This window comes from Lygodium microphyllum, chromosome 5 (assembly GCF_053477565.2).
Source record: "Lygodium microphyllum isolate KBCC chromosome 5, Lygodium_microphyllum_v1.1.10, whole genome shotgun sequence".
Classification (NCBI taxonomy): Eukaryota; Viridiplantae; Streptophyta; class Polypodiopsida; order Schizaeales; family Lygodiaceae; genus Lygodium; species Lygodium microphyllum.
Window position 1 is genome coordinate 134,578,603 of NC_141139.1, and position 23,908 is coordinate 134,602,510.

At 41.8% G+C, this 23,908-nt stretch overlaps 1 protein-coding gene across 7 annotated transcripts in view; it reads left to right on the forward strand.

The window, feature by feature from the left end:
• LOC148036436 (carboxyl-terminal-processing peptidase 1, chloroplastic-like) overlaps positions 1-1,568 on the forward strand; it is a 97,133-nt gene extending 95,565 nt beyond the window's left edge. For 2 of the 7 annotated variants that reach the window (XM_087678423.1, XM_087678421.1), the window contains exons 11-12: positions 200-262; positions 354-426. Coding sequence is in view for 4 of the 7 variants with exons in the window: in XM_087678416.1 (XP_087534542.1) it covers positions 200-262; positions 354-483; positions 586-632 (240 nt within the window). In the remaining 3 variants the exon portion in view is untranslated. Of the gene's footprint in view, positions 1-199; positions 263-353; positions 484-585; positions 700-780 lie in introns of those variants that run through there. The other 5 variants (XM_087678420.1, XM_087678416.1, XM_087678417.1 and 2 more) reach the window with 5 other exon arrangements.
• The last annotated feature ends 22,340 nt before the right edge of the window (positions 1,569-23,908 follow it).

The window sequence follows — 23,908 nt, forward strand, 5'->3', positions numbered from 1 at the left end:
CTGTTATCAATGGTGAAGTTGAGTCAATCCATTGCATCTCTGGCATTTAGTATGAAATTCTGAAGCATTATGAGCACATGAAGTAGCCTTCCTGAGGATTAATTCTGAGCTCAGTGTGGTGCATATTGCTGCTTGTGTCTTGGAAGAGGATGACACATGGACATGTTCATTCAATTAAGAGGCTGTACGCAATGTGCAGGTTGCTGCTGCACTACATGACAATTGTCGAGCAGTTTTAGTTGGCCAAAGGACATTTGGAAAGGTTCTAACATGCAATGTTAATTTATTTGAAAATTTTGCAAACTAACTGTAAATTGATTCATACAATTGACAGGCTTGAATTGTTTTGGCAGGGCCTTATACAATCAGTGTTTGAATTGAGTGATGGTTCTGGAGTCATTATAACAGTTGGGAAATATGTGACACCACACCATCAAGACATTGATGGCAATGGTATTGAGCCTGATTTTCGAGTACTTCCTAGTAAGGCTTCTATAAAGCATAAGAGAACCATTTATGCAACACACCAAGTAATTGCTTGATGTCTGATCAATTACTAACCTCCATTTTGTATGATGTGAATAGATCCTACAGATGCCAAGCAACAAATAGAGAAATGTGCAATGTCCTGAAAAGCACAGATGGAAAGAGGTCATGCTGCCCTTACGTTATTGTCTAATGTGACTCGATTGTACAAAGGTACACTTCAGCAAAGATATCAAAACCTTCAGAGCTCAGCCCAGAAGGGAATTAATGTGTAATGTGATTGGATTGTGCCAGGCATACTTCAACGATTTCTTTGACCCACATCATGGATGTCAAAGCCATCAGTGAGCTCAGTCGAGAAGGGGTAAGGCAAGTGAACCTTTTGAAGATTTGCATGGTATATCGAGCCTACATATTTGAAGTCCTTGCTTGTATCACAAATCCTTTCCTGTTTTCCAAAAGAACAAAATCAGGGTTTACAGGTGTCAAATACGAAGGCGGCTGTAACATAGCAAATGCCACACTTGTTATGTTTCTCTTTGGATGAGGTGGAGTATTGGGCACTTTATATTATTCCTTGTTTGTCTTTCTGTATTGAGAGTACAAGTGGGATAAATGACTCAAGGCCATAATATTATGGCTATGCCTGCCATGCCAAAGTGGATGAAGAGAAGACAGGGACAAACTTAAGTTACGAAAATGCTTACTTTCATTAAAGGTTCTTCCATTTTGTAAAGATCTTCTTGTAAGCAGATTTACAGGAACAAAGACAAAGTGAAGGTAATGACAGAATTCAAGTAATAAGTGAATAGTTGATTGATAGGTGTAAGTTACAACATTTCACACTTTCATTACACACTACTATTTTTCACAATGATATTACCTCCATGTATATCTTAAGGCAATAATGCAACGTAAAAATAGCATATAGTAGGAAAATCAACTGCCATAAAAGCAAAGCAAGCATAGGTTTCAATTCTATTGCTCAATGAAATAGTCATGCAACATCAGTCACAGTGAACAATTAGCAAAAACCTGTTTGATTTCAGTTCAATTTAAGTACAACTTCTTTCTTAATGCCATCAATGTGATGCCTTGTGTGTGTATGCCGGTGAAAGGTGCAAGAAAAGCTTGTTTATGTGGATAGTTCTGATAATATCTATGATTTCCAATGACATCTAATGGAACAAATTGATTGAGTAAACCATTGAATTGTTATAAGCTAAGATGAGGAACAATCAAGGGAATGGGGCTTTGAACTAATGTCCTTGAATGTAGAACTGTCTTGCTTATCCTAGTGGTCTCTTTCAAATTTCCAAGAAAACATATCCTAACACAAACTAGCTTGCTTATCAAAGAAGAATTATGTATGCCATAAACCATGGAAAATTGAAAACTCAACTCATAAGTTATGGAATACACGATACTTGAATAAAAATCCAATGGAGTCTATCACAATGATGTGAAATTTTGAGATGATTTAATCTTATTGATAACATTTGGTTAAGTTATTAATGAAATGTACAAGGTTATTAGCACGTATTGCACATGGTAGTTATTTAATGGTAACATGTCAATGACCTCAAGAATGTAGTGGGGATCAATGGTAAAAGTTGTGATAAGTTATGTCAATTGAATTTTGGTGGATTGTTTATATCACATGTGATTCTAGAATAGTGGATTGTTTAACTAGTAAGTATCAATGGTGATTCTAAGGACTAGGATTAATTAACTAACTAATATCAATCTAAGGTTCAACAGAGTTTGAAGACTACTTTAGGTTGTAAATGGACTAGTTGATTAAATTATAGATGAGCATATTTGATTTTGGGGGTTAAATTTACTTTTTAAAAATAGTTTATTTTGAATATTAATTAAATGATTGAATAATATTAAAGTTTTTATTTAGAATGTTATTACTTGGTCAAAATGCCTATGTAAGATAGAAAAATATATTTGGATGTTGGAGTGAGATATTTAATGTATAGTTTGTACAAGTAAGAGTTGATAGTTCAACCTATAGCCATTGAGCCTTTAGGAATAGCCAAGGAATTTTTTTCTTTGAGGCTTCATGAAGTTGGCGACAGTAATAGATGGTTGAGAATAGTAAATTTTGAATTCATGGTAATAGGTAACAACTCTTCGACATTGTTTTATATGATGTAGCTATTTAAGGCCTTTCTTATCACGAAGAATTTTTATTTTCTATATATTCTCTCTTTTTCTTTAGTTTGTATCTAATCAATCTCAACATTGCTTATAATTTTATAGAAATTAGAGTTTAATAGTCACCTTGGGATATGTGTATTAATGAAGACATTGTATATTGAATTCAATATTTGAAATCTATGTAATTATTAGCAAATTTGTATGTCAATATATTCATTGTTATTTAGGATAGTATTTGGTTTCTTGGAGGTTTATTTATGCGAGTCTTGGGTAAAAAAAAAAGAGGCAATTGACTTGATTGTTGATTGTTGATTGTTGATTGTTGCTATATCAAAAGAGGCTTTTGAAACAAAGTAGATAGAAAATCTTAGCTTATATTTATTGCATTAGTAAATAAGTCAAAGAAATATTGAAAGGGTGGCTAATTTTGGGGTCAACAGTGTGTTCAATGCACGAGATTATTAAGCTAATTTATACATTTCAAGTTATATTCATTTGTTGATTGATATAGTTTAGTACATACTTAGAAAATTATATCACTTATCAAGAAAGTCTTATTTTATGGTTTCATTGTCAGGATATCATTCGATCCCTTGAATTTGGAAGATCAAAGATATTTGATCGCAAGCTTAAAGCTTTGTGCTAATGTTGATTTTTGCTTTCAACTAATAAATTATGACAATATGTTTTAATACAAGGAGAATTAAGTGTGATGATGTCTCTTGGTAAAATGCAGTGCATGATCTTGGATAAGGCTTAGACTATGGATAGCAAGGAGAAAATATTGAGGTTTGGCAAGATGTAGAGCCTTCAGTGTATAAGAAGGAGATTGATGACCAAGTTTAAGATTTGGATGATGATAGCAATAAATCTCTTTGTTGAATTGACAAAGAATCTTTAGTTTATCAAATTTTTAAATGCTCTTAAGAAGGATAACAAAGGTAAGAAAAAGAATATATCTTTTACACCTTTAGAACAAGGTGCATTGAAGATAATGTGTAACTTTTTATTTTAAGCTTTTAAAGATGCTAATGAAGTGATAATGGTTGATACTTATAGGACAAGGAATGCAAATATAAGACTGTCATGGAAGTGTCAATCTAATGGATTTTGGACAATTAAGCATGCATGTTATGATGGGATAACTGGGATACTTTGGTGGAAGTAAAAATTGTCATGTTATGATTGGATATGGATTGTATATGAAAATGTATGATACAATTTTTTATGATATGTAGTAACTAATTTAGGTTGTGCAAGAACCAATGTATTTGGATATGGCTACAAATATGCAAAATTCTATGTATGAGAGTATTAGCTTGATGCTTGAGGCACAAAGTAACATGTTCGATAATGCATTTGCAACCTTGAATGCTTATGGGATGAAAGAATGAGTGTTGGTCATGCAAATGCTTCGTTTGGTGTTGATATTAATGTAAATTTAGTTAATGCATTCTTTTTGCGGTAGCTAGTATATGATAACTTGGCAACCCAAAGGATCAACAAAAGACTATGATGAGGATCAAAAAGCAGTAAACTTTGAGTTCTTCAATAGTGCGCAAGATAGATTGAAAGCTTGGACTTTCATTGATCAATTTGATGGAGCTTATTAATAGGAAACGTTGAGTCCTTGAATATTCAAAAGACAATCGCTCTTTGAAATTGAATGCATTACAGTGGTAGTCTATTCTTTTGATGCAAGGAGGAGCACCATCAATGTGCATATAATTCAAGAAAATTTATACATTTGAACTGGTTAACAAGTATCTTTGAGTTGGATATCATGATAGCTTGGAATAAGTTGGATACTAAGGAATGTAGAAATTTAGAGCAATATAATTTGAAGTTTTGGGATGCATCATTGCCTATCACTTCTTATTGCTCCGTATCCCTTCACAAGTAAGTGGAAAAATATGTTTGTAAGCTGCTTAAAGAAATTAGGAATTTTTACATAAAATCCACAATGTCTAGCATATCTCAGCTTGTAGAGACTGTTGCTACAATCCATGCTTTGTTGTGTGGAAACGATTCGAGCTTGCTAGAGAGTCGAGAGAAGCTGAATGAAAAGTTATTTAAGACCTAGAAAAGAGACAAATTTAAAAATCGGCTTCAAAAGAGGCCAAAACAATACAGAAAGAAAAACAATAGCACAACATAGGGAATGGATGGTTGCAAATAAATGTCTTATTTGTTGACGTCGCAACCCATCTAGACATTAGAGAGGCTGAGATGGGATCCATGGGGGAAGTTGGAATGGCATGTAAAGGCCATGCAGAGCCTGTTACACCACTCATTTGAAAGCTTTGGTTGCATATATATGGATATGTGCACATCAAAGGGTTTTTCAAAGGGTTGTGATGTATTGCTTAGTATGCCATGGTGTCACCATATACATGTAGTGATTGTTTCACATGCGAAAAAATCTCGATTTAGCATTAAAAAAATATACTTGTACTTGATATAAAGTTGAAAGGTGAATCTATCCCCGTTGTATTTGTAGCAGTTGTCATTTTCTAAAGTAATGGAAAATCATCTTTCAGGATACTTAGTTTTTATTAAGGATAAATATGATAGTGAAAATGTTGGAAACATGCCATTAGTAGGAGTTTAAGATTACTTTTCGACCTTTTAACATATAAGAGAGTGTGTGCTCAAAAAATGAGAAGGCTTTGTGATGAAATATTTTTTTCGAAAATCATTTTCATATTCTTGTAGAAATAGTTTGGCATTTTTGATATTGTTAGTTTTGTTAAAATGAGAAGAGTAGTTGTCGCTTCGCATAGTAGCAATAAAGCGGAGTATTGCCATTTTAGAAAAGTAATGTTTTATCATAATATTTTAGTTGTTTCTCTTACCGAGGGGAAGAAAGCCTCTCCTCATTTGAAATCTTTGAGTGCTCAATGCTCATTCCCTCACTCTTGCCTCAAATATGTAACCCTTGGAGTTGCTATTTTTTTAATTTCCACTCAACTGCACATCTCTTTCCTCTATCTTTCTACTCCATGGAGGTGTCTTTTGGTGTAGAAGACCTAGTGCTTCCATTGAGTCCATAGTCACCTTCAATATGCTCGATGAGCAAGATACATGGGTTCCCTTGACCATAACGAAGGGAAGTTGGCAACGAAGAAAGCGAAAGAGATCTTTGATAGAGCCAACTCTTTTTTATCATGTTGGAGGGTAGAGTAAGATATTTTAGGCTTGGTGGCTTCAAGCAGACAATCAAAGAAGTGCATGTGCAACATACTTTTATGCATAAGGAGCTTCACCTTGAGCCCGCTGCATCTAATCTTCCTCTCCCTAGACCCAATTATTGGTGTATTTTGGTTGTATCTACTTTTTGGTATGAATGAAGGTCTGTGTTTCTTATTCACCTTGTATCTGACAAGACCATTTGATGTTAATACACTTGTATCCATCAAGTGTCTAGGAGTGGCAACTAGTAGAGTGTGTGGGTAGATATTCTTGATGTTATCCATGGCTTTATTGGTGAAGAGCTTTGCAAGGGGAGGACAAAAGCAACACTGGTGGTGGCTAAGAGTGTCATATTCTTTTATGACCATGTTTATATACCACCTTCTCCCAGTGGGCAATGAAGAGTCTTGTCCAACCTTCCCCTTCCAATTTCAAGAGTAGGGAGTGGTTGCTACCATATTCTAGAATAAGGAAGAGTTACATGTGCAAAATAATTCACGAGGTGTAGAAATACTTAAAGTCCAACATTTCAAGTAGTCAAAGCAAAATATCCACTTTTATGCATATAGCCATTTTTGTGGACTTCTCCAACACTAAAGTTCGAACATGAAGGATTGTTTGCATCACTTTATCTCTAACTAATCTCTCAATGTTGACCAAGTCCCAATAAAAAAAGAAAAGAGCTTCACATGTAAAGAGATAGCAAACAATGTTGTGTATCTACATTGCCATTAGCAACCTGGTAGAGCTATCTTCGAGGACTGCACAGTTGTATGATAGCAAGCACCTACTTGCAAGACTCAAGGAGATACACCTAAAATCAAGGCTTGGACTATGAAAGAGAGATACATGGCATGATTGCCTAAGAATTCCATCTACACTTTGCAATCACAAAATGAAGCTAGCGGGGCTCGAAGGCCGGGACCTAAAGGGGCTTGAAGTGGTGGGGTGTATCCCTCTCATGCAGGATGGGGGATCTTGACCTAGATCATTGATGATGAAGAGGTAGGAGGGCAAGAATTTTTCGCATATGCTGGTCTAAGATATCAATAGGATTTCATAATATGTCATACTATAGCTCTGCAAGTTGTCCAAAATATTGAAATCTCTCAGCATGACAATCACCTTGTGAGCATGGGTTGCAAGGAAACATGCATCCTCAAAAAACTCCATGAGGAAGTCCTTAGCAATCTGCTGAAGAGATAGAATTGTAGATGCGCTTCATCTCATGTCAATGCCCCATTCCTTGCACATTTTGTGAACCAACCTTATAACTACACGTGTGGCATCATAGACTTCATGCAATTTTCTATATTGTGCAACTCTCCAAGCACTACCCAGTGAGCTTGGTATCTTATGCACCTTGAGTGAGATGGAGACATCAGGCCTAACCAAAGACCAAAGAGAGTCACTACCAAACAATAGAGACTACTTACTTACACTTACAAACTACACACCAGAAGAAGTTGACTCTTGAGGACAATAATATAGGACAAGATCAACCACCAAGTGAGGGAGGCTTTCCCTCGCAATGGGTAGCCACTCACAACTTGGTGGTGACTCTCGAAGACAATAACACCGGATGAGGGTTACCATTGAGCAATGGAGGCTTTCTCTAGTAGTGGGTGGCCACACATCGCTTGGTGGTGACCCTTGGGGACACTTACAGGGGATGAGGGCCACCAATATGCCATAGAGGCTTCCCCTCGTAGATTGTGGTGGTGAACCAGAAGATACAAAATGTGGGCTACTACTGAGTGAGGGAGACTTCTCTTGGCAATGGGTTGCAAGGGAGGCCTCTATGGGCAATGGTTGGCTATGCATTGCTTGATGGGGACCATCGAAGTCAATAACAAGGGACGATGGCCAGAGATGTAGCTCGTGGAAAATGGATTGCCACTGATCACTCTGTGGTGTCCTTGAAAGACTATCCACCAAAGCGAAACCCTAGTGCAAGGACCATCACCATAGTGGAGAAATCTCAAATACACAGTGCTTAAGGATGTTTTTTGGAAACAAAAAATTGAAAGGTGAGAAGAATTGAAGCTTGCTTGAAAGAGCTATGGTGGGAGAGCAAGAGCAAGAAAGAGAGAGAGCAAATGGGAACTCCAATAGTCACAATGTGCGACCGGGCCTTCCTTTATTCATACTGTCACTAAAAGAATAAATAATAATGTGATTGTGATGGGTGCTCGCCACCTGCAATGTGCAGTAGTGGGTATTGTAAGTGTAGTAATACATGAGCGGCTAGGCGAAGGAGCCTTTACCCCAATAACCTCCCACTTAAAGGTGAATCTGCCCTAGTGAGGAATGAAAAAGAAAAAAGAAAAGACAGTACAATGTACAGATGTACAATTGGATGAAGAAAAACGTAATCTCATCCAATGCCCATCAATCTCCTGAGGAAGGCAAAGCGCTAAGTAGTAAGGCTTTTCGTGAGCAAATCTGCAGGATTTTTGTCACTGGAGATCTTGATAAGATCAACAGACTTGTCCTCCACAACCCCACGTATGAAGTGATATCTCACCTCAATGTGTTTCGTCTTCACATGGAAGACCGGATTCTTGGCTAGCGGAATAGCACTCATAGAATCCAAATGCAGTATAGGTATAGTATCAATTTCAAGGTCATGAACCAAACGGCCCCCAACCATATGGCCACCTTGCAAGCCCCAGTGGCTGCAACATACTTGGCCTCAGTGATAGAGAGAGCCGTACACTTTTGAACCCTGGACATCTAAGAGACATCACCTTCAGTAGTATAGGTCAATACATAGCAAGAAGTGGACTTTCTACTATATGCATGCCCTACATAATCGAAGTCTGTGTATCCCACAACTCTTGTATCCTGGCTGCCATAGCAAATACACATATCTATTGTGCCTTTCAGGTATCTCATGATACCCTTCACAGCATCCCAATGTTTCTTGCCAAGTGTAGCCATATAGCATGCCACAACACCAATTGCAAAGGCAATATTTGGACGAGTGGCTATCATGGCATACACCAAACTGCCTACGACTAATGCATAAGGGAACTTGACCATCTCAGCCTTTTTCTCATCTGTCCTACGAACAATTGGCCTGTGAAACCTTCACATAAGAAGGTAATGGACAGCCAATAGGCTTCACATCCTGCATGCGAAAATACTCAAGGACTTTATGAATGTACTCCCTCTATGAGAGGTAGAGTAGTCCCTGATGCCTATCACGCGTAATGCGCATACCAAGAATGTGAGAGACCTGTCCCAAATTCTTCATCTCAAAGCTCTTCTTCAGCTAAGATTTAAGAGCATCCAGCTCATCATGAGCTTTCCCTGCTATCAGCATATCATCCACGTAAAGTACCAAAATAAGCAATGAGCCATCATGGGATGTCTTCGTGTAAAGACACAGATCCATAGCACTCCTGTTGTAGCCATGTGACTGTATAAAGACATCAAACTTATGATACCACTCCCTAGGTGCTTGCTTCAAGCCATAAAGACTTTTATTTAACTTGCAAGCTAGGTGCTCCCTGCCAGGTTTTGCAAAGCCCTTGGGCTACTTCGTGTAAATCTCATCATGCAAATCTCTATGCAAGAATGCAGCCTTGACATCCATCTGATATATGTCTAAGTCAAGCTACGCAACTAAGGACAAAACCAAGCATAGGCTGGTCATATTGACCACAAGGGAAAAGACTTCATCAAAGTCAACTCCATACTCCTATTTAAAACCCTTAGCAACAAGTCTTGCCTTATAAGCCAGCTTGGGGTGCCTAGGGGTGGTAAAGCCTTCTTGCCGTTAGGCAATGCAACCAAATCCCAAGTCATATTCTTATGCAGGGAGTCCATCTCAGACTGCATAGCCCTCTTCCAAGAGTGATTGTCACCCCTGTGCATAGCCTCATCATAGGTGAGAGGCTCTCATGCATCTGTAACCAATACATAATGCATCGAGGGCTCAAATTGATCATGTGGACATTTAGCTGTAGTAGACCGTCTCACTGCAGGCTCTATTGTATGTCTAGCATCTTGTCCAACACCCTGGCTATGTGTACCTGCTGCTGCTGCAGGCTGTCCAATTGGTTGTGCAGGAGTACGTGGCTCCTCCTGGAATATAACCCTATGTATCTCTACCACCTTCTCAGGCTGCCTAGGCATCTTGTCTTTATGGAACACTATATCATGGGCTGCGGATGACTTTCCTCGCATGCGGATCCTAGAGGCGGTAAACCATCTCGCCTGCATCTCCATAGCCAATGAAAATGCATTTGATACTCTTATGATCCAACTTAGTCCGCTTGTCCTTGGATACATGGTAGAATGCCTCACATCCAAAGACATCTAGATGCACATAAGACGGAGGTTTCCCAGCCCATACCTCCTTTTCAACCTGGAAATCTAAACCACTGGAAGGTGATCTATTGATGACATACATAGTTGTACTGACTGCCTCAGCCCAAAAGCTTTGTGGTAAGCCTACATGGCTAAGCATACTGCATACACGCTCTTGGATGGTTCTATTCATCTGCTTAGCCAAACCATTCTCGTCACACATAGATGCTCAAAGACATGTGACACATATCTCCCCCATTGTCAGTCCTAAGGCATTTTAGCCTATGCTCAGTCTGGTTCTCAACCAATGCAAGCTATCTCTGAAACACAACTAGGACATCTGACTTAAGTTTAATGGGGTAAGCCCAGATTTTACCCGAAAAAATCGTCAATGAACGTCACAAAATACTTTGCACCACCCATAGACTGACATGGCATGGGCCCATAGACATTTGAATGTAGCAATCCTAGGGGCTCACTCATGCATGTCCTACCACACTTCTTACACGTATTCCTAGTATGTCTACCATAAAGAAAATGCTCACACAAATCAAAACATGCATAGTCAAGGGGCGGTAAGTACTGCAAACCAAAAAGCATTTCCATTCCCTTCAAGGACATATGGCCCAAACGGGCATGCCAAAGAGATACATGTGGGATGGAACTGACTAACAAAACATGGTCACCAAAGGACCCATCAACTACAAGAGAATAGAGGCTGCGAGCCTTGGCACCTCTAGCAAGCACAAGTCTGCCACAGTGATCTTCCTGGTAGAATCCCAAAATGAAACATGAAACCCAACATCATCAAGCTATCCCTTGCAGACATAAGACTGCGTGTAAGCGCAGGTACATGATATACATCCTTAACAAAAAAGTACTACCAGTAGAGAAATCTAGCCGTACGTCCCCAACGCCAACAATAGCAAGTGACCTGTCATCACCGAAGCGAACTGAATCAGAGATAGTGCGATAGGAATGGAACCACTCATAGCATGGTGTGACATGAAATGAAGCACCAAAATCCAAAAGCCAGCACTACGCATACATAGAGTGAGCCTTAGTCAATGGCGTAGCATCACAAGAACTAGCTGCAAGTATGTACTTCCCATCTCGGAGTCATCAATTTACATAACATTTATCTCCTCAATTTTGACACTGGATTTCGCAGACATAGTGCTACGATCAGAGGACTTTTCCTGTACTTTGTCTTTCTCCTTCTCATTGCGCAACTCATGACACTGTGGGCATATATGACCCTTCTTGCTGCAATGATGACATGCCACATTAGTATTTCTCTCACGAGACTTGCTGTGCGACTTACCACGCGACTTAGACCTAAACTTCTGCGAGTCTCTGCCATGTCCATATCCACGGTCATTCTTTCCATTACCATCTCTCCCTCTAATAGTTAAAGCATGCGACACATGAGAGGCATCCAAGTTCTTACGGTTGATCTCTTCCTGCAACAAAAGAGCACTCTCTACATCATGTAAGTTCAAAATAGTAGCAAGAGCACATAAGGTAGTGCGAAATACATCCCATGACTCAGAGTCCCAAGCAAAAACAATGGAGTAACCTCATCATTAAAGGCAATGCCCTACGAAGTCAATTTCTTGAGAATAGCATGGAACTGACTCAAATGAGCAGACATCGTCATATTCTCCTTCATGCGCAGGTCCATAAGTTGCTTCAGCCAATACATCTGACTTGCTGGAATTTTCTTGTCATAGAGGTTCTTGATCTTATCCCAAAGCTACCAAGCACTTTGTGCTTTCTCAACCATATTGTAATGCACCTGTTTAGTGAGAGACAAGATGAGGGTGAACTTGCATAACTCATCAAGCTCATCCCATTCATCATCAATCATAGTTTGAGGCTGCTCTCCATGCAACGTTAGTGGTTTGATCTGCAATTTCTGCACCAATACCTGCCAAACTTGGCTTTTCCAACATGTATAATTCGTACCATGAAGCTTAGTAATGTTAAAGATAGCACAGTCAGTGGAAGAAGATGTCATACTGCAAGCTGAAACAGTGCAGAAAGTTCAAAATTGCTTGTTGTTTCTACTGTAAACAGTCAAAATACCACCAAAACCAAGGCAAAATGACCTCGAACTGATAGCTAATGATGCTACCCACCAAGTATCATAAAAAATACATAAAATCTGGATAATTCAATATGAAAATTCCACATTAGTCCATTCATAATTGCTTGTTGTAATAAATTACAGCCATGTATAATGAGAGCAAATTGTAGGCAAAATGAATGCACCAAGTCAACCACTGACTGTCAAAGCATAACCGGCATCAAGTGGACATAAATCAGCATGTGACAGTCATATAGACATTGAGCAAACACCCAAGCATGTGAAATGAATACGCTAGTAAGCTGGCACACCCCCTATGTAATAGGGCAAAGTGTATACAACACTGGCAAGACCTAACTCAAAGAGGTGTATGCTCAGGGAGTGCAAAGCCCAAATCAGCCCAAGTACATCTATGAGGACTACGATATATAAACCATGCAACATACAAATGAAGATCCCAGTCTCAAGTATCTGAATGCTCAAGTAGCATAAACCGCCTGCTCAATGTCTAGTCAAGTGTATCAAGACGCTCCCATTGGCACAAAAGCCGTAAATATCAAGCAAAGAAGCTCAACAAGGGCATATGATAGCACAAGTGCCAGAAGATCCAAGATCAAGCATCAATAAGACCTCATGAGCATATAGGCCGTGTAACATCCGTACATAGCATCCATAGACATCAAGTACATCCAAACTGTAACTCTGGCAAGCTGAGAAATAGCCAAAGTAAGCTTTGGGCAATCAAATGTCAAAAGCCAAGGCAAGGCTTAATAGCATCCAACTCCAAACAATGTAACGGGCATGTACTAGTGGCATAGGCCAAGCATGTCAAGACCGGTCAGACATAAGCAAAGTACATGCCATAAGTACATCAGAGATGAAGATCCAAATGCTATTCCAAGCGAGCTCAAGCTGAACCAATGATTCAAGAGCAAATCCAAGCTCTATGTCGATTCCCGAGAGTCACTACATCAATGTATACATCCAAGACATAGCCTGAATCCAATAGGCATATCCAAACATAAGCAAAAGAGCTTTAGCCCTAAATATTCCAGTAGTAAATAAAAAATAAAAATTGAGCAAACAATGGCACTCAAATCCATAGACAAACCATAGGCATACTTTCCCATATATATAGGCACCAACCGGGCATAATCGTGCATCAAATGACTATGTAGCATGAGCATAAAGTGTAATGACAGGGGACTGCCCTATTTTGGGCTGCTTGTGGACTATGTAAAATAGTCAATGATTGAGAAAATTCAGCCCCAAAAGCATCTCATATCATAGGCATACATTCCCCTAGCATTTGGGGAGCATTCGATCAATCGAGCAACCAATGTCAATGCCAAAGTGGTCCAGACATAAAATGCTAATGTAGCACTACTGTGGGCCACTTGTAAACTATGTATAACAATCTTAAACCTAATTATATCACATCAATGCTCAATGCCAAGGCTCGGGATCGAATGCCAAGCATAAACCAAGTGTATAGTGCCCAAATGAGGTTGCTAATGACTTGAATGAGATGGATGAGATCAAACAACTGATCATGTGCTGTAAATGCACCTGGAAAAATGGCGCAAATCCACATGGGGTTGTTGCTCACATTTTTGTGTTGTAGGCATAGTGGTAGGAAGCTCAAGTGGGTGCCAAAGAAGGCACACAGCAAGCTTGAGGTGCCCCAGTAAAGCCTATGTCAAGATATGGAGCATCGGAGCTTCAATGGTGCTGCCCCCTTTCTCTTCTCAGACTTGTAGACCTGTAACCAGCCTGAAACCTTGAAGTAAATGAATGAATACCTTTGTTGAAATGCCCTAAGAGTGCCCAAAGGGGCCGGGAAGGTGCTCGAGAAGCTGGGGAGTGATGGAAGCTCAAGAGAGTTGGCTATGGTTGCCGGGAAGGAGACCCAATGAGTGAAGGGATTCAATAGGAAGTTGAAGACACCATGAACCAAGCTCGAGTAATCATGAATCCTTGCTCTGATACCAGTTGAAGGGTGATAAAGATCGAAGCTTGCTTGAAAGAGCTATGGCAGGAGAGCAAGAGCAAGAAAGAGAGAGATGGAGAGAAAGAGAAAATGGGAACTCCAATAGTCACAATGTGTGACCAGGCCTTCCTTTATTCAAGTTGCCACTAAAAGAATAAAGAATAAAGTGACAGTGATGGGTGTCTGCCACCTGCAGGGTGCAATGGCGGGTACTATCAGTGTAGTAATACACGGGAGGCTAGGCGGGGGCGCCTTTTCCCCAACAAAAAAAACCTTACCAACAAAGAGGTCACTAAGGAAATGGCAATGTAGTGTCAGAATCTCTTTGTTGGGAGGTCGGTTCTCCGTGTAGACGAGTCAGATATATGCTTCTTGTAGGGGAGGGCTCAATGCGAGGGCTAAACAGACAACTTTAGGATTAGAGGTAGAGTAGAGGACCATGTGAAGGTGAAAGCAAGAAATATGCAAAATGTGTGCAAAGTCCAGTTTGGAGAAGCTATTGTAGTAACTGGTTTACGGCGATGTGAGGATCAAGTATTTTTCATTAATTCGTTAAGGGTGTGGCAACTCGTAATGAGTGTTTCTTGCATTAATCTGTTAAGGGTGTGGGCAACTCATAATGAGTGTCTTTGAATTAATATGAATTTTTTAAAAGCTTTGTTGTGGATGCGTGCCGGAACACGTGCTTATTTCTGGGAGCAACAAAAAGTAACAATAAAGTATTTTAGGTTGAGAACAATCGCGTGTATTCGAGCCATTGATCCCCACTCTCTCCATTGATTGATTTGGGCCACTGATTCTCATGGGAGATAGTGTTACGCCCACCATCGCCAGAGAGAAAGGCATATAGAAATTAGAATCCTATAAATGGGTGCCCTTGTCATTATATGGGCATCGTTTAAAGAGGAAGCATTATGCGTGTATGTGCGAATAGTTTTTGGTATAGGGTGCACCTTACACGTGCTTTCTCAACCTCCTTCAATCACATGTAATCTCTTACACCTGATGCATCTTCTCTTATCTAGCTTCTGCTTTAGGCTTTCTCAATCGCCCTTGCCCCCTCGGCATGGTAGATCAAGGAACCAACACATCCAGCAATGGATGTCGGCTCTTTGTTCAAGGTTCCATATCCAATAACGTAGCAAGTGTGGGCTACTTAAAACTTTGTGGTATTTCTAATTATGTGCATGCCAAGTGAGAGGTGGCTCCATGAATCTTTGAGGGTAGGGGACCTTCGTGCACTAATACTGCATGGGTCACTTGTTTTTTACCTAGGTATGCATTGAGTACTACACGGGTTAACCCTCAAGTGCACTTGAACACAATATGGGACACCACCAAGCGAGGGAGCTTCTATCTAGGCCACATAGCTTCCACATTGCTTGGTTTTGACATAGTGTTCACTTGAACATGCCATGCGACACCACCAAGTGAGGGAGGCTTCTACCTAGGCTAAAGAGTTCCCGCATCACTTGCTTTTGACATTGTGTCCACTCGAACACAATATGGATCACCACCAAGCAAGGGAGGCTTCTTCCTAGGGTCAATGATCCCCCATATCGCTTGTTGGTGTTGACCCTCATAGGTCACCACCATGTAAGGGAGACTTCTATCCAAGCTAAAGAGCTCTCGCATCGCTTGGTTTTGATGTATTTTTTAGTTGAATGCGGTATGGGTCACCACCAAGAGAGGGAGGCTTCTCCCTAGGGTCAAGGGTCCCCATATCGCTTGGGGTTGGTCCTCATGGGTCACCACTAGGCAAGGAAGGCTTTTATCTAGACCAAAGAGCTCTCGCATCTCTTCATTTTGACATAATGAGAGGCACCTCCATGAATTCATAGGCTACTTCTAACTTTGTGCTACTTCTAATTCTGTGTGCACCAAGTGAGAGGCCCATGCACTAACAGTGCATTGGTTGCTTGTTTCTTACCCAGGTATGCACTGAACATCACATGGGATGGCCCTCAAATGCACTCGAATGCAGTATGGGACACCACCGAGCGAGGGAGGCTTCTCCCTAGGCTTGAAAACTTCCATATTTCTTGATTTTGATCCTCATGTGCATTGAATGAAGTACCGATCATCACCAAGTAATGCGGACACATCCTCAGGCTCAAGGGCCTCCACATTGCTTGGTGTTGACCCTCATATGGTCTTGAATGCGGCATGGGACACCACCAAGTGAGGTAGGCTTCTACCTAGGCTAGAGAGCTCTTGTATCACTCTGTTTTGATGTCGTGTCCACTTGAACGCAAAATGGGACATCACCAAGTGAGGGAGGATTCTCCTTCGGGTTAAGGGTCCATGTATCGCTTGGTGTTGACCCTCACATGCATTGAATGCCATATGAGTCACCATCGAGCAAGGGAGGCCTCTCACAAGGCAGTGGGAAAAAGGGGTTGCTTGGTGTTGACTCTCATTTGTGCACTTGAACAAACTGTGGATCACTACCATGTGAATGATGTTTGATTTAAAGCGGTCTATTTGTCTTGGAGAATCATTTTCTACTTTCAGATTTTATGTCGGCAACAAAATCGATCTAATGTTTGAGGATGACATGGAGGAGACCCTGGATGAAAAGCTATATATGTTCCTCTACAATGGTTGTGCTCACTCGCATGCTCTTGAGTTGTCGTGCTTGTTTAACTTGCTACTTCCTATTGAGAAAGTATTGGACTCATTTGGGAATGTGTTGATTGGCTAAGAAAATGGAAAAGTTTTGAAGAATCACATCATCTCTCACATTGATTGTTGTTGCAAAGAAATATGTTCACCTGGATGGCTTTGCAACCAACAAAGTCACCAAGAGAAAGTTAGCCAAGGTGCTAGAGAAATTACTTGCAAGTGCACATAGGGACACAAAGGATTGCCTAGCACAATCAAAGAGGTGTTGTCTACTATATTCTTCTTTTGCATTCCTTTGCTACTTGCATCCCCTACCGGATGGGAACGACTTGCAAGGGACTTCACAAGCACTACATGCTAGCAAACAGGAGACACCTTGCTATTACTAATAGAGAGGTTGATGAGGCATAGGTGATCATAGCCTTTGATGTAGAGGGGTAGGTGACGGAGGTTGCTTAGCAAAGGTAAAGTTTTGACAAAGCCCTAGTTACTTTCCCTATCAACCTAATCGCTGGATTGATATGCCAAGGAAGGAGGCATATCTATGCCTCTATCTACATTTATGATGTCAGATCACCAGGCTTATGTATTGTAGGCCGACATTATGAGTTCACTAGACATCTGTGAGGATTATTTGTTAGATATGATCAATGCCCCACCCTCATTAGGTGCTACCAATGATCCATGGTGCTCAAAGTTGTAAGGCCCCCATTATGAGGAGAAGCCAAATGTGAGCCCGGACATTGGTTGAGTCCTGACTTGTATATTAGATGAGGTCTATGTGACCGGATGGCAAAAAGGTGACTGTTGTGGGTCTAATCTTTGGGTTAGACAGAGTGGTTAAGCTGGTAGCAACTCGAGGCACATTGCATTGAGTTGCGTGGTAAGGGAGTTAAAAGGGGCCCCTATTGTGGGGTCTGAGGGCCGCGGAAGCGGCCCCTAGTTGGGGGGTCCCAGGGGGGACCAGCGCCCCTGGCTGGGGGGTCCCAGGGCGGCCCCCCTGGTGGGGGTCCGGGGGCAGCGCCCCCGGCCCGATGGTAAAGGGAATATTCCTTGGAATATTCCCTGGCCGACTAGTGGAGGCTCATATGGTAGGTCGGTCAACAGGCCGACCTAACGACCTTCGCGGGCTATAAAAGCTAAACCCCTTCGCAGCCATCATACACTCATCTTTCACCCAGTCAGAGTTGTTGTTCTAGCTAGCCTTAAGCTCTTCGCCTATCTTCTGTCTAGATCGCCATCTAAGCTTCACTCAGTGGAAGCGCACGGGTGGACAGAGCCATCTTTGTATCAGTTGTTTGAAGTTAAAGAATTTATTGATTCTCCTCTTATCTGTTGTGTACTCTCTATCTCTTTCTCAGATTCTGTTCGTTGCGCCGTGTAATATTTTACATGGTATCAGAGCCCAGGGGTCTCTAGAGATCAGAGAGCGTGCAAGAGGCAAAGGCTTCAACAGCAAAGAGAAACGATGTCGACTCTGGGAAGTGGTTTTGGTGCATCAGGAAGCGGTGCAGGAGGTGGTGCTGCTGTACCGGCTATTCAAACACTGAGGATTCGTCCACCAACCTTCAGCGAAGGCAAGTTAGATGGTACAAACTACACCTTGTGGAAGTTCAAAATTACAACTATCCTTGATTCTTATGAGCTTCTGGAGACTGTGCTGGGGACTGACGCAGAACCACAGCCTACCCCCGACCCATCAAATCCTAGTGTGATGATTCCTCTGAATGCAGATCTTCTACGAGCTTGGAAACGAAGGAATGCAGATGCATTGTGTGCCTTAGTTACAAGCTGTTCTGACAGTGTTTTGACTCTGATTCAGCATACAACCAAAGCATCAGAGGCTTGGAATGTACTAAGGAGTCAGTACGAAACGCGAAACCAAACAAGGATTCAAAACTTGGAGAATCAACTAGCAGCGGAGAAGTTTGCTGAAGGAGAGACGGTTGAAGCATTCATCACTCGGATTAAGAATCTGCGCGACCAAATGGCTGGCGCTGGGATACAAAAGACTAGCGAAGAGCTAGCTCGGAGGTGTCTTCGAATTTGTCCACAAAAGTTTGATGGACTAATAACTGCCCTTAATACTTAGGTGAGACCTCAAGCTTTGACTTTTGAGGAGTTTTGTGCATTATTAATGGAGGAGGAGTTGAGGCTGAAAGCCCGAGAAGGAAGCAACAATGGAGATGCTGCATTCTCTGCCAATGCAAAAGGCAAAGGTGTTTCCTCCACCAAAAATGATGGTGACAAAAAGAAGAAGGGCGGCAAGAAGAAGTTTCAAGGAGAGTGCTTCTACTGTAAGAAGAAAGGACATGCAATTGCAGATTGTCGTGTCAAGAAGGCAGATGAAAAGAATGGCACCCTTAAAAGTAAAGGGAAAGAGACAGCCAATACGGCTGAAGCAGAGTTGGAATTATTCATGGCGACCATTGAGGAAGTGTGCTCCTCGGCGCAAGAAGAATCTACCACTGACTCTTGGGTTTTGGATAGTGGGGCCTCCCGTCACATGACCAACAAGAAAGGTCTATACAGTTCTATGCAGCCTCTACAAGAATCCATCACTGTGACGGTTGGAAATGATGCTAAATGCCCTGCTGCGGGCACAGGTACTATTTCTTTTGTTGCTGCAAATGGTGAAGTCAAAAAGCTTTCAAATGTGTTGTATGTTCCCGAAATCAGGAGAAATCTCTTATCAGTTGCTGCCATAACTGATCTTGGTCATGAAGTGAGGTTCAAGAAGACAGGTGCAGAAATTATTGATAGTGCTGGCACAATTGTTGGCAAAGGAGAAAGAAGGAACAACTTGTATGAGCTAAGTGCTCTTACAGCCACCGCTGGAGTGGGCACAAGTAAGCTTTGGCATGAAAGGTTTGGACACATCGGATTTGCAGTATTGAAGGAGATGCAAAAGCAAGGTATGGTTGCTCACCTACCTACAATAACTGAATTGAAGGAACCATGTGAAGCTTGTATGATGGGCAAGCAACAAAGAAAGGCATTTCCACAAGAAAGCAAGAATAGAGCACAGGCTTCTCTAGAGTTGGTGCATGCTGACTTGTGTGGTAAGATGCCTACACAGGCCTTGGGGGGATCTTCTTATTTCATGTTGATTGTCGACGACTACAGTAGGAAGATGTGGGTGTACTTCCTTCGTGATAAGGCTCAAGCTTTTGGTAAATTTAAAGAATGGCTAATACTTGTTGAGAATGAAACAGGGAAAAGTGTGAAGAAATTTAGAACAGATGGTGGTGGTGAGTTCAACTCAAAGGAGTTTGAAGGCTTTTGCAAGAGCAAAGGGATCAAGCGTCAATTGATGACGCCTCACACACCTCAGCAGAATGGTGTTGTGGAACGCAGGAATCGTACCATTGTGGAGATGGCAAGATGCATGCTAAAGGGCAAGGGATTGCCTAACCATTTTTGGGCTGAAGCTGTTAATACTGCAGTCTACATTCTAAATCGGAGCTATACAAAGGTTCTCAAGGGAAAAACACCTCATGAGGCTTACAATGGTAAAAAACCATCTGTCTCACATTTCAAAATTTTTGGATGTGAATGTTATGCACATGTTCCAGATGAGAAGAGAAACAAGTTACAACCAAAAAGCAGAAAATGTATCTTCTTGGGTTATAGTGATGAGCAGAAGGCTTACAAATTATATGACCAAGAGGCAAAGAAGATCATCGCGAGCCGTGATGTGGTGTTCAAGGAGGAGCCGCATACAGTGGAGGAGGAGAAGGCAAGTTCTTCCACTTTATCATCAAGCGAAGAAGTAGTCCACTATGAACCTGTCCCGAGAGCTATCCCTATCCTTAAGGAGGAGGAAGCATCATCTTCAGATGATGAGGAAAAAGTTCACCAACTTGACATCACCCCACCGGAAAAGCCATTGCCGCGCTGGGTGAAGCAGCTCTATGACCACAATAATCCTATGCCTGCATCTGTTGAGGAGAAGGCAGACGGACCAAGGAGGTCTCAGAGAATAGAGGAGCAAAGGAGGGCTTCTGCTCACATAGTCAATATGGCCTTGATGGTTGAGATTATGAGAGAAGTAAAGGAGCCAACTGACTTAGAAGAAGCACTTGCAGATCCATCATGGAAGGCTGCTATGCAGGCGGAGTATGACAGCATAATGAAGAATGACACTTGGGAGCTAGTGGATCGACCAGCAAAGCGGAAGGTTATTGGCACCAAGTGGATCTGGAAGGTAAAGTACAAGGCTGATGGTACCTTAGAAAAGTACAAAGCTAGACTGGTTGCCCAAGGATTTTCACAAGTTGAAGGGTTTGATTTTCAAGAGTCATTTGCCCCAACTACCAGAATGACCACTATTCGCACGGTACTTGCAGTGGCTGCCCATAAGAAGTGGCCAGTGTACCAAATGGATGTTAAGTTAGCGTTCTTAAATGGTGACCTCAAGGAGGAGGTGTACGTGGCTCAGCCACCAGGGTTTGAGGCCCCCCATTCTGAGAACAAAGTGTGTAAACTGAAGAAGGCATTGTATGGGCTAAAACAAGCCCCCAGAGCATGGTACCAGCGGATAGATAGGTTCTTTTTAAACCTAAACTTCAAAAGATGTGCCTCAGATGCTAACTTGTATGTTTACAGGGATGGTAAAAAGTCTGTAGTGATTGTCCTATATGTGGACGACCTTCTTATTACAGGTGACTATGAAGATATGATCAACCAAACTCGAAAGGCTTTGAGTTCTGAGTTTGAAATGACAGACTTGGGCTTGCTGCACTATTGTTTGGGGATTGAAGTCTGGCAAGAGCCAGGAAAGATCTTCATCTCTTAGAAGAAGTATGCATGGGAGATCTTGAAGGCATTTGGCATGACCAAGTGCAAGGAGATAGCTACACCTATGGAGGTGAATGCAAAGTTATCCGTCGAGGATACATCAGCATTAGCAGACATTGGGAGGTATAGGAGGTTGGTCGGCAGTCTGATCTACTTGTGTAACACCAGACCAGATATCAGTTTTGCTGTTGGTGTTTTGAGCAGGTTCTCAAACAAACCTCATGAGAGTCATTGGAAGGCTGGGATGCGGGTGCTCAGATACTTGAAGAAAACTCTTGACTATGGTATCACATACAGTTTCGAAATTTCTCTTGTGGGGAACTGTGACTCAGATTGGGCAGGAGACATTGATTCCAGGAAGTCAGTTTCTGGTTATTGTTTCTCTTTGGGTTCAGGAATTTTCTCTTGGATTAGTAAGAAGCAACCAACAGTGGCATTGTCTTCTACCGAAGCAGAGTACAAGGCAGCTTGTTTTGCTGCATGTGAGGCCGTATGGTTGAGAAGGATTCTATGGCATATGGGAGTGCAGGATGAAGAACCAACTGTGCTGAGATGTGACAATCAGAGTTGCATCGCCATTGCCAAAAATCCAGTGTTTCATGCACGCACCAAACATATAGAGATCCAGTATCACTATGTGCGTGATTTGATGGAGAATGGGATAGTGGAACTGGTCTACTATCCAACAGAGGAGAATGGAGCAGATATCTTCACCAAAGCACTTCCGAAGGATCTGCTTCAAGTTCATCTTCAGAGACTCGGCACTGGGCCGAGGAGATAGTTCACCTATGGGTGGACATTGAGGGGGGGTGTTAGATATGATCAATGCCCCACCCTCATTAGGTGCTACCAATGATCCATGGTGCTCAAAGTTGTAAGGCCCCCATTATGAGGAGAAGCCAAATGTGAGCCCGGACGTTGGTTGAGTCCTGACTTGTATATCAGATGAGGTCTATGTGACTGGATGGCAAAAAGGTGACTGTTGTGGGTCTAATCTTTGGGTTAGACGGAGTGGTTAAGTTGGTAGCAACTCGAGGCACATTGCATTGAGTTGCGTGGTAAGGGAGTTAAAAGGGACCCCTATTGTGGGGTCCGGGGGCCGCGGAAGCGGCCCCTGGCTGGGGGGTCCTAGAGGGGGCCAGCGCCCCCCCTGGTGGGGGTCCGGGGGCAGCGCCCCCGGCCTGATGGTAAAGGGAATATTCCTTCGAATATTCCCTGGCCGACTAGTGGAGGCTCATATGGTAGGTCGGTCAACAGGCCGACCTAACGACCTTCGCGGGCTATAAAAGCTAAACCCCTTCGCAGCCATCATACACTCATCTTTCACCCAGTCAGAGTTGTTGTTCCAGCTAGCCTTAAGCTCTTCGCCTATCTTCTGTCTAGATCACCATCTAAGCTTCACTCAGTGGAAGCGCACGGGTGGACAGAGCCATCTTTGTATCAGTTGTTTGAAGTTAAAGAATTTATTGATTCTCCTCTTATCTGTTGTGTACTTTCTATCTCTTTCTCAGATTCTGTTCACTGCGCCGTGTAATATTTTACATTATTGTCTCATTGCCTTGGCCCAATTTGGTGAGGTTGACTCAGGGTGGACAATGAACAACCTAGATATGTACCTCTTGGCCGACACTATGGTCAAAGATGCAAAATGGACATAGAGTGAGGAGATCCTCAAAATGCTTGAAGCCGAGGCCAAGTCCTATTAGCAACAGAAATGGTCTATTGATGAAGAGGAAAGATGGGCAATAATGCAAAGGCTTGGCATAGTGAACATGGGGCGGCATGAAACGCTAATGCCATAAGAATCCAAGGGTGGCACAATCTCTTTGTGGATTTCACAGTTGCTTGAAAGTGATGAAAATCAATTGGTATTTAGCCTATGAGCTCTTCCTATTCTTGGTCTACAATGGTTCATGGCTTCTTTTCTAAGAATGTTTATCTGCAACTAGGTACTAGTTGAGAGCGACGACTTCCTTGTGCAAGCAAGGACTCAAGGACATTTGCTACTAGCAACTCCAAGGCAGCAAGCCACAAACTAGATGATGCTCTCTCACAATACATTGGAAAATCGCATCATACAAAGTTACATATGTGCACACACTATTAAGCAATATATATAGAGAAAGATTGTGTATTGATATGAATAAATCACTTTTTTGTTATAGATTATAATTTTTCATAGTGAATATTCTTCAAACAATGCAAGGCTCCCCATTTTTGCACTCAATGTACTAACTAGG